The 12,021-nt window shown below is 47.5% G+C and overlaps 1 protein-coding gene across 4 annotated transcripts in view; it reads right to left on the bottom strand.

Moving 5' to 3' along the window:
* Positions 1-12,021, bottom strand: part of DOP1B (DOP1 leucine zipper like protein B) — a 103,735-nt gene that overhangs the window by 39,479 nt on the left and 52,235 nt on the right. For all 4 annotated transcript variants that reach the window (XR_005527738.1, XM_039228463.1, XM_039228468.1 and 1 more), the window contains 3 exons: positions 11,319-11,510; positions 8,274-8,958; positions 6,317-6,588 (listed from right to left, as the gene is read on the bottom strand). Coding sequence is in view for 3 of the 4 variants with exons in the window: in XM_039228463.1 (XP_039084394.1) it covers positions 6,317-6,588; positions 8,274-8,958; positions 11,319-11,510 (1,149 nt within the window). In the remaining variant the exon portion in view is untranslated. The remainder of the gene's footprint in view (positions 1-6,316; positions 6,589-8,273; positions 8,959-11,318; positions 11,511-12,021) is intronic.

The raw sequence follows: 12,021 nt of genomic DNA, 5'->3' as shown, positions 1-12,021 counted from the left end.
GCCTGCCTCACCAGGGTGAGACTCAAAGGGAGGGTCGACCTCACTTCCTGGAAGGAATCTCTGAAGGCATTCTTCCGGGTCATGGAAAAAGACTATGCCTCACAGACTGGAATATTTTCTAAGTACATCTTAGACCAAATGAGTCCCTTTCTGGCCCATTTATTTTTATTACATAAAACTATCTTCTCTGCATAAATCAAATTAACCACTGACTGCCTCGAGCCCCTGACCATTATGTCTATTATTTTTTTTAATCTAAAGGAATGTGATTCCCAATTATCAAATGGCAATTAAACCTCTGATACAAAACTTTGACTAAGGAGAGTAGTCCCCTTACTTGTCGTCCCCATGGGCAAATTTACATGTGAGAGACTTCTGGAATTGAAGGGGTGGGGAGTTGATGTTGATCCCCAAACACATGCCTGCTCCTTCATCTATGTTGGACTTCTCCATCCCTGTGTTCTGGACACTTTGTTAGTGAACTGAATTCTGCCTTTACCACCTGATCAGAAAGGTCAGTCAGGCGACTCATGGGATAGCAGACCTTGTGTGCATTGTGGGCAACAGGAACACTGGTACGTGGGCTGTTCCGTGGGAATGAGAAAAGGCTAGAAGGTCTGGAAGCAGCCTTACTTTGGAACTGGGTGGGGGCGAGGGTGCGTGGGAGGAGGACTGGCTGGCTGTTTGTGGGGGCTGCTTTACTGCCTCCCAGTCCAGCATCTGGATGTGGTCAGGCACTGGGGTCCTTGCCGCCCCCAGCCCGTAAGAGCTGTACACTTTATAAAGGACGCTCTGGTGCCTGACGGGCAGTAAGTACTCAGATCTGTACTAAATCTGATTCAAAACAAAAATCAAGGCTTCAGACAGAACTCGGAAAAGCGTCCTTTCCAAAAACACCACTAAGTGTATATCATCACAACAAGGGCATTTAATGCGGTCAAAGATTCACGGATTAAATTCTTTCTTCTGTTTTCCTCTCTGTGCCTATAATACGACGAATGCCGAGCTTCTCTGATATACGCAGGACCAAGAAAGGACTTGCCCCGTCACCGCTGCTTATTACAGCGACGCTGTTCCCAGCTGCAAGATCCACACGGGCTCAACTTTGGTAGGAAGGGGAGAGGTACAAGGGGCCCAAGACAAACAGCAATTAAATAAGGCTCCACCCGGACCTGACACTGTAAATGGGGTCTGAGTACGCAAGTTAGTATGGCCGTGTGAGGAGCTCTGTGGACTCTCTCCCAGAAAAGAAAATTTAAAAATGATTTTAAAAATTATAAAATTCTAAAAAAGTTTAAATTACAACACTGTAAAAAAGTATAAAAAGTTATAAGAAAAATAAAACTATCAAACATGATTTAGGGTCTCTTGAAATTATCCTAAGGCCACTCAGGAAATAAACATTTATTTGAGAACATCTACTAAGTTACAATTAAAGCAACAAGTCTGTGGCAGTTGAACTACGACCGTACTCACCCCCTCGGCTCGTCAGGGCTTGAGGAGGAAAGTGACTACCTCTCCAGGTAGAGTCCCCTCCCCACCAGCTCCTAGTCAAGGCTCTGTGAAAGGGGAGGCCACAGCATTTCGATCCTCGTCCCCCTTCTCGGGTGGAGGCTGTATCCAGGCTGCAGGCCACCAGTGCTGGCGTTCTGGTCATTCTTACCCTGGTTTGCTTGCAGAGGGAAGTTACAGGCTGGGAGAAGCCAGCACACAAGGCTGGAGGGCCCCGCCCCTGCGGGCAACCTTCGGGGCTTTCACTCCAATAGAAGCAGGTCCCGGTCTGGGTCCCAGCTCTTTCTGAGCAAAGGGACATGGAGACTTTGCCCAGAGGGAGAGGCACGCGCAAAACAGAGAGCTCCGTCGAGGGAACGGAGTTTGCCTGGAAGAGGGTGAGGAAGTTCAAGTCTAGGGTACTCTTTTTTTTTTTTTTAATTTTTATTTATTTCTAGGAGAGAGAGACAGCGTGAGCAGGGGAGGGTCAGAGAGAGAGGGAGACACAGACTCTGAAACAGACGCCAGGCTCTGAGCTGGCAGTCAGCACAGAGCCTGACGTGGGGCTCGAACCCATGAACCGCGAGATCATGACCTAAACGAAAGTTGGACGCTTAACCGACTAAGCCACCCAGGCGCCCCGAGTCTAGGGTACTCTTAAAGACAATGGAATTTTTGTAGTAAGGAATTAAGCGGAGGCCGGAAGCTCCAGCAGAGCAAACAAGTGAAACCACAGGCCAGCTCGTTTATCAGAAATAACCAGGAAAAGAGGGAGCTGGGAAGAAGTCTCCTCGCAAAACAAAAACAAAACAAAACAACCTCAAAGACTGGTATCAAAAAACTATTAGACTGTGGACTAATTTACGCCTTTGGGCACCGTGGGAAACAAGACAGCAGTCGGTCAGCAGTTAGTGGAGCCTCACAGCTGGGTGTGAGACCAACAGACAGCTTCACAGAGACACCACGGAGAGATACAGTCAATGAGAACCCCGCTAAGACCAGCATCATCCCAGGGGCCTGCACATTCCTCCAGGGAGCAGCGCCACAGGGCCCACACTGCAGGGAAACAGACTTCACTAGAACAGTCTAGGCAAGTCACTAAGCAATCAACAAGAAAGGAAGACAGCAACAAGACTTGCGGGCAGGGGTCAGACTAAAGTTGCTATGATACATTATCTAAAATGCCCAGTCTTCAATAAAAATGATGGGACATGCAAAGGAACAAGAGAATACAATAAGCACACAAGGGTGAAACAGCAGGCAGCAGTAGGTGTCTGTGAGGGCAACCCAGGTGTCAGATTTATTCAACAAAGACATCATAGTAGCCATTAGAAGTGTGTTCAAATAACTAAAGGAAACCATGTTTTAAAAACCAAAGGAAGGGACACCTCGGGGGCTCAGTCGTTAAGCATCTGACTTTGGCTCAGGTCATGATCTCACGGTTCAGGAGCTTGCGCCCTGCTCTGGAGAAGCCCCACTTCTCTCTCTTGCTCTCCCTCTCTCTCTCTGCTCCTCACTCAGTTGAGCTCTCTCTCTCTCTCTCTCAAAAAAGAAAAAAAAAAAGAAAGAAAGGTATGATGACAACTTCTCATCAAGTAGATAATATCAACAAATAAAAAGCATTAAAAAAAAAAAAGATGAAAAAGAACCAAATGGGAATTCTATTCTAGAATTCAAAGTATAATAATTGAAATGAATCTTTCATCCCTGAGGAGGCTCGGCGGTTCATTTGACCTGAACAGAGGAAGAATCAGCAAAGAAAACCGATTGACAGAAATTACAAAATCTGAAGAGTAGAGAGAAAAAAAATGAAGAGGATGACGAGGACCTTAGAGAAACGTGGGACTGTATCAAGTGCTGCAGCGTTTCCCACAAGTGGAGTGCTAGGTGAGGAGGAGAGGCAGCGGCAGGAAAAATATGTGCAGAAATAATGGTTAAAGAAACCTTGCCACATTTGATGAAAAAACATTAATCTTACACATGCAAGAAGCTTAAAGAATTCCAAGTAGGATAAACTCCAAGCCGTCCACACTGGACACATCACAACGAGATGCTAATGGACAAAAGAGGGAAAATCTTGAAAGCAGCAAGAGAAAAGTCACTCATCATTCATAAGGGAAATTCGGTAAGATTAAGAGCCGCCTTTTCATAAGAAAGGCTGGAGACAGGAAGACAGTGGGATCACGTATTCAAATGGTGAATTTAAATGTAAGTTCATTCAACATTCACATGAGCATTTGTTATGGATTATTTAAAAAGTGCTGGTTTCCTGGGGCGCCTGGGAGGCTCAGTGAGTTAACTGTCTGACTCTTGGTTTCGGTTCAGGTCACGATCTCACTCACGGTTGGGGAGTTTGTTCAAGCCCTGCACTGGGCTCTGTGCTGACAGCTCAGAGCCTGGAGCCTGCTTCAGATTCTGGTCTCCCCCTCCCTGCCCCTCCCCCCACTCACACTGTCTCTATCTCACAAAAATAAAAATGTTAAAATAAATAAATAAAATAAAAATAAAAAGTGCTGCTTTCCTTAGATATTGTATATTCAGGCATACCTGGGGCTGATTAAAGTAGATTTATTCTTATATTCAAAGTGTTGACAGAAAAAAAAAGCCCAACCAAGAACATTATATCTAGTAAAACTATCTTTTATAATAGAAGGTGAAATAAAGACATTCCCAGATAAACGAAAACTGAGCGAATTTGTAGCTAGCAGACCTGTCTTATAAAAAACACGTAAGGAAGTTCTTGGTGAAAGCAATCGATCCCAGTGAATCAAACCCATAGAATGGGCAAAAGCACCAGTAAAGGTAATTATGTAGTTCTACAAAGTGTGTATTTCCTTTCTTCTTTCAACTGATTCTTTTAGAAAGGTTGTGTAAACGACAGGCACACCAGTACTGCTGACAACGCGATGGCGGACACAGCACCAGGGGCACAGGGGAGGGGGAGAGAGCGGAGGTGCACAGGAGGAAGGAAATGGCGCAGGTGAGGCCTGAAATCCACAAGAGCCAGAATTGGTAAGAAAGAAGGTTAAGTACCACACTCTCTGTCTAGCTATTTGTTTTCCTTTCTTCTTCCAGCTTCCTGGAAAGGACATAAAATTATGTAATGACCATAATACCATGTCACTGGGTGTGTGACGCGCATGGATGTGATGTGTGTACCAACAGTACAAGAATGGGGAAGAGGAGAAGCCCACACTGCAGGAGGCCTCCGGGTTTCACTGGGACTCAGCCTGGAAGTGAGTAGATTCTGGGAAGTTAGGATGTACCTGGTATACCCTAGAGTGACCACTAAGAAAATAGCTCCAAAAATACATTGAGGAAAGTCATTAAAGCGATTAAAATACGTAACTGGAAAACATTCATTTACTGAAAAAGAAAATTGCAATGGAGAAATTAAAAAAAGAGAAAATAGGTAAAATGGCACAATTCTGTGAATATGGTTAAGAACTGTTGAACTGTACATTTCACGTGGGTGATTTATGTGGCATGTGAATTCTACCTAAGTAAAGCTGTCATTAACAATGACAACGAAAAGCAACAAAGCCGAGAGGTGGCCTCGGTTACATGACATGTGAGAAGCGCTCATCCCAAACAGGAGATGGGTGGCCTGTCTCAAAAGCCTTTCAGAGCACAGGCTGTCAGGACCGAACGGGACTGGTTAGTTTCAGTATCTCATTCACCCATAAAATATTGGAAATATCTCTTCCTCGGTGCCAAAAGTGTTCAGGATGTCTGCTGCCCCATCACTGCAGGGGCAAGGTCCTGGTGAGCGGGCACATCCCTCTCTGCACCCCACGGCCCGCATCCCTGCTGGGTGGGCCAGGGAAGAAGAGAGCCCTGACCCCCGGGCCCTCCGACACACTGTTTAAGAATGCTGACCAGTTCACAATTGTGGGAAAGACATACAAGCATCATTCGCTAGAGGAACCGGACGGTCATGAGGCAGACCAAAGGTCAAGTGGCAACCAAGTTAGTTAGGTGGCCCCTGAGTGGCCGAGCGATGCGTAGAGGGAGCAGCCTCAGGATCTAACAGCCTCCCAGGTGAGACCCCACGAGACCCAGCTGCAGTCTATCTTGCCCTTTGCCACCCACGGGCACCATCTTTATAATAAACTTCACTTTTCCTCATGAGCTAGTTGGAACTGTTTTCTTTTTTTAATGTTTTCTTTTTATTTTTGAGAAAAGTAGAGAGAGGGAGAGAGAGAGAATGGGGGAGGGGCAGAGAGAGAAGACAGGGAGACACAGAATCCGAAGCAGGCTCCAGGCTCTGAGCCGTCAGCACAGAGCCCAGCGTGGGACTTGAACTAACGAACGGTGAGATCACGACCTGAGCCGAAGTCAGACGCTTAACCTACTGAGCCACCAGATGCCCCGGCTGGAACTGTTTTTAACTTCTTGCAATTAAGAGCCTTATCATACATATGCAGCTTTAAACTATTTTACTTTGTCTCCACAAAGAGGAACATGTGCTCACCATCTTCAGCAATAACATTTTCTCAATGACAAGTAACTAAGTTGTCCTTGAGGCTAAATAGCTTCGAAGCCTTTAACCTTATGTTAGAGCCCAGTCTCTTCTTCTGTGTATTTAGAGAATTTAACAGTCCTTATGCACAAATATTTTACTGCCCTCTTGCCACAGAGCTAGAAACTGTACCAGGAGCCTGGGACAGAGAGACAGACAAGGCAGGTACAAGGCTGGAGCAACCCTCTCTGGCTGTCACCAAAGCCACCACTTCCCTTATCACAGCGACTGTGGCCTCGGGGACAACTTTAGATAACTGATTGGGAAGAGGGTGTCACCCGCCCTCCTCCCAGTGGGACGTACCTGATAGAAATCTGTTTTCTCTGCAATGACTTTCAATATTCCTGGAGCAACGGGAGGGACGGTCACCATCTGCAGCTTGCCGAAAAATGGGTTGTGTCCAGAGCTTTTGTAGCGTTTCATCTTGTCTTCGATGACCAGGGCGAGGGACTGGGAGTGGCTGATCACCTCCAGCAGAGTGGAGATGGCGACGTTCTGGAGGAAGCAGTCGGACACGCAGCAGCAAACAGTCATGAGGGACCTCAGCCACGACGGGAAGGTGCGGTCGCCGCCTCCTGGAAGGAAGCCAGTCAGAGAGGCGGGAGATAAAGAAAAACCTCATGAAAGTGGCTCACAATTCACAGATCCTAAGGCACCCTGAGATCTAGATGTCACAGGGCCAGCAGGTACGATAACCTCTTGTGATATGCTAACAGTCATCGCTTAGGGCCAGAGGACAAAGGGGACTGGGTCTGCCTTCAAAAGCTTGTCAGACTCTTTGAATTCTGAAAATGTCAGTGTCAGGGCTTTGAGATGATTCAAAGCATCTTTATTTAAAAGTTTACATGTAATAAAACTCACCTTAAAAATTTCTTTTAAATTTACATATAGTAAGTTCACGTTTTTTGGTGTAGTTCAAAATGGTTTTTCAAGGTTGCTCCCTTGATAATGGGACATGTGAAATTAGCTTTATGGGAGGCCCGAAATACACTGTGGACTTGAATTCCAAGTGCAATGCCTCCAGGTATGGTGTCATTTGCAGCTAACGGTCCAAGAGACAGACTGCACAGGAAATCTGCTGTGATGACTACAAGAAGGGACAGCTTTGTCCTGTGTTCCCTCCAACGTGATCACTTCTTTCTTGTTTCCCACGTTCCTCTCTCACTTTTTCTTCCAGTGTTCACTGCCTGCTAAGGACTGGACTGTGTCTGCCCCAAATTCCTATGTTGAAGCTCCAACCTCTAGTGTGCTGGCATTCAGAGGTGGGGCCCTCATGATGGGATTGGTGGCCTTAGGAGAAGACAAACTGGAGAGACCCACCCCCCACGTCCCCGGGATGTGAGCGTCCTGCAAAAAGGTGGCTGTTAATAACCCAGGGGAGAGATGTCCTCAGAAACAGACTATGCTGGCATCCTAACCTCCCACTTCCAGCCTCCAGCACTCCGAGAAAGAAATTTCTGTTGGTTTAGCCACTTGATCTCTGGGATTTTGTGATGGTGGCCTGGGCTTCTAAGATGCTGCCTGTTATAGGTTGAACTGTGTACCTGCCCCCAACTCCCCCCAGATTCTTATGTTGCAGTCATACGGTCCTTTAGGACCTCAGAATGTGACCTTATTTGGAAACAGGGTTGATGCAGATGTAGTTAGTTAAAACAAGGTCACATGAGAACAGGCCCCTAATCTAACACAACTGGTGTCCTTATAAGAAGGAAATCTGAACACAGGACACGTATGCGCACACGGGGGAACGCCATGTGGACTAGAGCTATATTGCCGCGGGCCAAGGGAACGACCAGAAGCCAGGCGGGAAGCCTGGAACACATCCCTCCTGGGAGCCTTCGTACGAAGAACGGCTCTGCCCGCAGGCTGATCTCAGACTTCTGCCTCCAGAGTGGGGAGACAATACCTTTCTGTTTTTTAAGCCACTCAGTTGGTAGGACTTTGTCATGGCAACCTTAGCAAACTAACACAAATCTTTAACAACAGGTCTCATGAAATAGCCTACTTGCTGATTTTCATTAAGCACCGTTTATGTTGCAGACCCGTTAATGGGCCACACGGGACACGTAAAGGTCAAAATTACAGCCTCAGCCTCACCGAGGTGCCATCGGTAAGACGCAAGTCAAAGGCACACACAGCTAATGACAAAACAAGGAGACAAACGTGGGGCCGGCCCCCTCTTGGCAGACGGTTTCGGCTCTGCAAACACCAGCTAGGTGTCAGCACTCCTGAGGGCGGCTCCGTGGGGCCGGGCGCTCACCGGGGAGCTGGAAGAGCGTGTCGCAGAGCCGCTCCGTCTCCTCCGCGGACAGGTACACGGGGAAGGTGGCGCAGTCCAGCAGCAGGTGGCAGGCGGCGGCGAAGGCCTCCCGGCAGGCCTCCCGCGAGCTCCCCAGCTCCACGACCCCCTGCTCCACGGCCCAGTCCTCCTCCTTCTTCCGGCCAGGGCTCCGGGGCACAGGTGACAGCGGCTCCACACTTTTTGTCTTAAATGGAGACCCTCGAGCCGTGAACAGGTCGGAGAGCATCTGCTTAAACTGGGGCACGCTGATGGGCTTGGCGTCCCACGAGTTCTTCTGGCTGGGGTCGCTGGCCGCCGTGCACGGTGGCCCACCCTCGTCCCTCCGGCCCGCGGGCTCTTCGCACTTGGCCTCCTCCCCAGACGCCGTCGGCTGCACCCCAAAGATGTTCTTGTGGGCGAAGGTGGCAATCAGCTCCTGGATGCAGAGAAACGTCCTCTGCATGCTCCCACCCTTCTTCCATACATCGTCCTTGTCCGGAGAGACCCTGGGGACCCGCAGGTGCTCCGACAGCTCCGGGGACGAGGCGCTGAGCCCGATCCCGCTGTCTTCGGATTTCAGCGGAGGAAACGAAGCTTCTTCATCACCTGGAGTCACGGCCTTTGTGTCTATAATTATTTCGCGGTTTTCACCTCTTACTGGACTCTGCAAAAAAATGGAGATTGGTTACTATACACCATCTCGTGAGGCCAAGGTATTCAAGTGTCAGCCGGATTAGGCGAACCATGAGCTTACATCTTGTTTTCCAAAATCATGATTCTCTTCCTAAGACAACCCATGTGCAAAAGTGCCCAATAAAATGAAGAAGGCCCATCAGGGGGACGGAGAGGGGTGCAAGCCCAGAGAGAGGCTACCGTACCCCCAGCTCTTCGCACAGGCTGGCTTTGAGCCTTTGTATGTTCAAAAGCTGACTTTGTATGTTCACTCGGGCTTTCGAGGTTCAAAAACCTTTTGTAAAAACAGTTTCTGACCTAGTTAAATTTAAAACATGAATAAGGACATTGGACCAGGGGTAAAATAAAGTCATGAAAAAATAAAATGAGAGCGGAAAACTAGCACAAAGTGTTTACCCTGGTATATATAGCACCTAACCATCTATCTACCCCTGTGTGTGTGTGTGCGCGCACGTGTGTGTACACACTTTGTGGCTTTTTCAAAGGGCTGCCACTGCAACATTTGATCAATCAGCCTCTCTCTTACACTGTTAACTTAGATAATATTACATTAAACTTAGAACGTTTACCATTCATGCCACCGTGCTCTCTAGGGAAGAATGAAACAATATGCACTTCTAAAAACATCATTAACTATGTTTATGAACAAATGCTTAAACTTTGCATCTTAAGTCACTTAAAGGATTTTTTTCTGATTAGCTATAATAGCTAGAAAAAATAAAAAAAGGACTCACTTTGGAAATGAACCCTCTGTGTGTGAGTCTGCACCTGAGGGTGCAGATAGATAGATAGTGACCTTCAGGAGTGCCCGGCTGCCCTGCCTGTCCGCTCTCCCGCCCAAGGCTACACTGAACTACAGTGAATGGTTGTCAAGGGCAGAATTTTCAAATCTTTTTTTTTTTTTTTTTTTGAGTGAGAGAGAGAGACAGAGACAGAGCTCATGGGGGAGAGGGAGAATCCCAGGCAGGCCCCACGCTCAGTGTGGAACCCGACACGGGGCTTGATCCTACGACCCTGGGATCATGACCTGAGCCGAAATCACGTAAGACGCTCAACTGACTGTCCCATGCAGGCAGGCACCCCAGAATTTTCAAATCTTGAAGCAAAGTGGAAAATTTAAAAAAAAAAAAAAAATCAGACTGCTTGGGGACCATGACATGGTCTTCTGGGGACACAGTTTGGCAGTGTCCATGTCAAGTTAAGAGGGGCAAGCAGGCCTCTCTCCCAGTTTAAAAAGAAATGGGTTTGACTGCAACCCACTTCAGGGAGTTGATCCCTCAGAGAAAGCTGCAGCCACAAACAAGCTGCACTAGGACGTGGGGCCGTCCCTAACGGCGAAGCCAAGACACAAGCTAAGTAACTCAACAGGGCGGGAGCAGAGAGCCTGGGAAGCCCACAGCTGCTGTCGTGTAGACATCGAAGCAGAGTAAGGTGCCTCTATGTGCACCAACATGGAAGGAGGTCCCCAAATACTGTCTGGGAACCAAAGCGAGTCAGAGAGCAGGGTATGTTACGGGTTGGGCAGCACCCCCCTCAAAGGACGATGAAGTCCTAATGTGTTACTTGTAAATGTGACCTTATTTGGAAATAGGCTCTTTGCAGATGACCAGGTTAAAGGGAGCTCACTAGAGAAGACCCTGATCCAACATCACTGGTGTCCTCACAAAGTGGAAATCTGGACACCAGGGGGCGAATGCTGGTGTCCAGAGCCATGAGGCAGTAACTTCCTCTCATGTAAGTCACTCAGTCAGTGATACTTCATTATCACAGACCAAGTAAACTAGTGTCTCACTTAGGTGTTTTTAAAAAATGTTTATTATTTACTTTTGAGGAAGAGAGAAAGAGAGCACGAGCACGGGAGATGCAGAGACAGAGGGAGACACAGAATCTGAAGCAGGCTCAGGCTCTGAGCTGTCAGCACAGAGCCCAATGCAGGGTTTGAACCTGTAAACTGTGAGATCATGACCTGAGCAGAAGTCGAACCCTTAACTGACCGAGCCACCCAGGCACCCCTCACTTACATGTTTAAAGAGACATCAACATCACACAAAAACAGACATACACACAACAAAGTCTGGAAGGTGAGCGGAAGCTAACCTACCGCTATAGGAGGAAATGCACGGCAGGAGGGGGATGGACAAAGTGAAGAGGTGAGTCAGCTTCCGTGCTAAAAGCTTTTGGGGAGTGTCTGAGGATTTTATAAGCATAATTTAGATATTACCTTTACATCTTCTGATCTTTACTCCTCCCCTAACCAGCCCTAATTCCCTCATGCTCCCAGGAGGGCATAAGCCTTGCCTGAGAACCACATCCGCTCCTCGAGGCATGTACCGTGCATCCACTCGTGGGCTCCATGTCCAGGTAGGAAGGTGGCATCTGGACCTTGCTCAGCACCTTGAAACATGTCTTCAAGGCATGTGTGAGCTCAGGTAAGCTTAGGGCCTCCATTTCCTCAGCCAGAGGCTGCACCAGGCAGCCCAGCACCTGCGGGAGGTACTGGGTTTGTACCTCAGAGTAAAGTTCCTGTGGAAAAAAGACAGGAGTTTAATGGGCTTCCAATTTTTGGCCAGAAAAAAAAATGCACCTCAAAATGGCACCTTAGAAAAGATCAGTTTTTAAGAGTACGAGTAAGTTTCATGTGCATTCCCAAGTCAGAAAACAAAGCATTTCTTTTCCGATCTAGACAAATGCCCCTCACTTACGTGTTTAAAGAGACACCAGCGTCACACAAAAGCAGACATACATACAACAAGGGCTGGAAGGTGAGCGGAAGCTAACCAACCGCTACAGGAGGAAGCGCTTCCTCTCTTTTCAAGTGTCTTTTCTAGTAGAAAACTGCTGTCACATTTATTTCACATTTATTAACCTCCTTTGAGAAAATTAGTCAATGGCACAATTTTACCTGGAAGTGTATTTACTCTTGCTACTAAACAACTTTAATGTAGAATGAATGATGCCCAGTTCATCTCTGGTTTACAGAACTTTAGCTCAGGCCGCTTATAAGTGGCTTAAAGTTGTAACCTCTTTTAAATAA

Source organism: Hyaena hyaena, unplaced genomic scaffold (genome assembly GCF_003009895.1).
Source record: "Hyaena hyaena isolate Hyena2069 unplaced genomic scaffold, ASM300989v1 scaffold_2, whole genome shotgun sequence".
Taxonomy (NCBI): Eukaryota; Metazoa; Chordata; class Mammalia; order Carnivora; family Hyaenidae; genus Hyaena; species Hyaena hyaena.
This window is presented reverse-complemented; position numbering and strand designations above follow the sequence as displayed.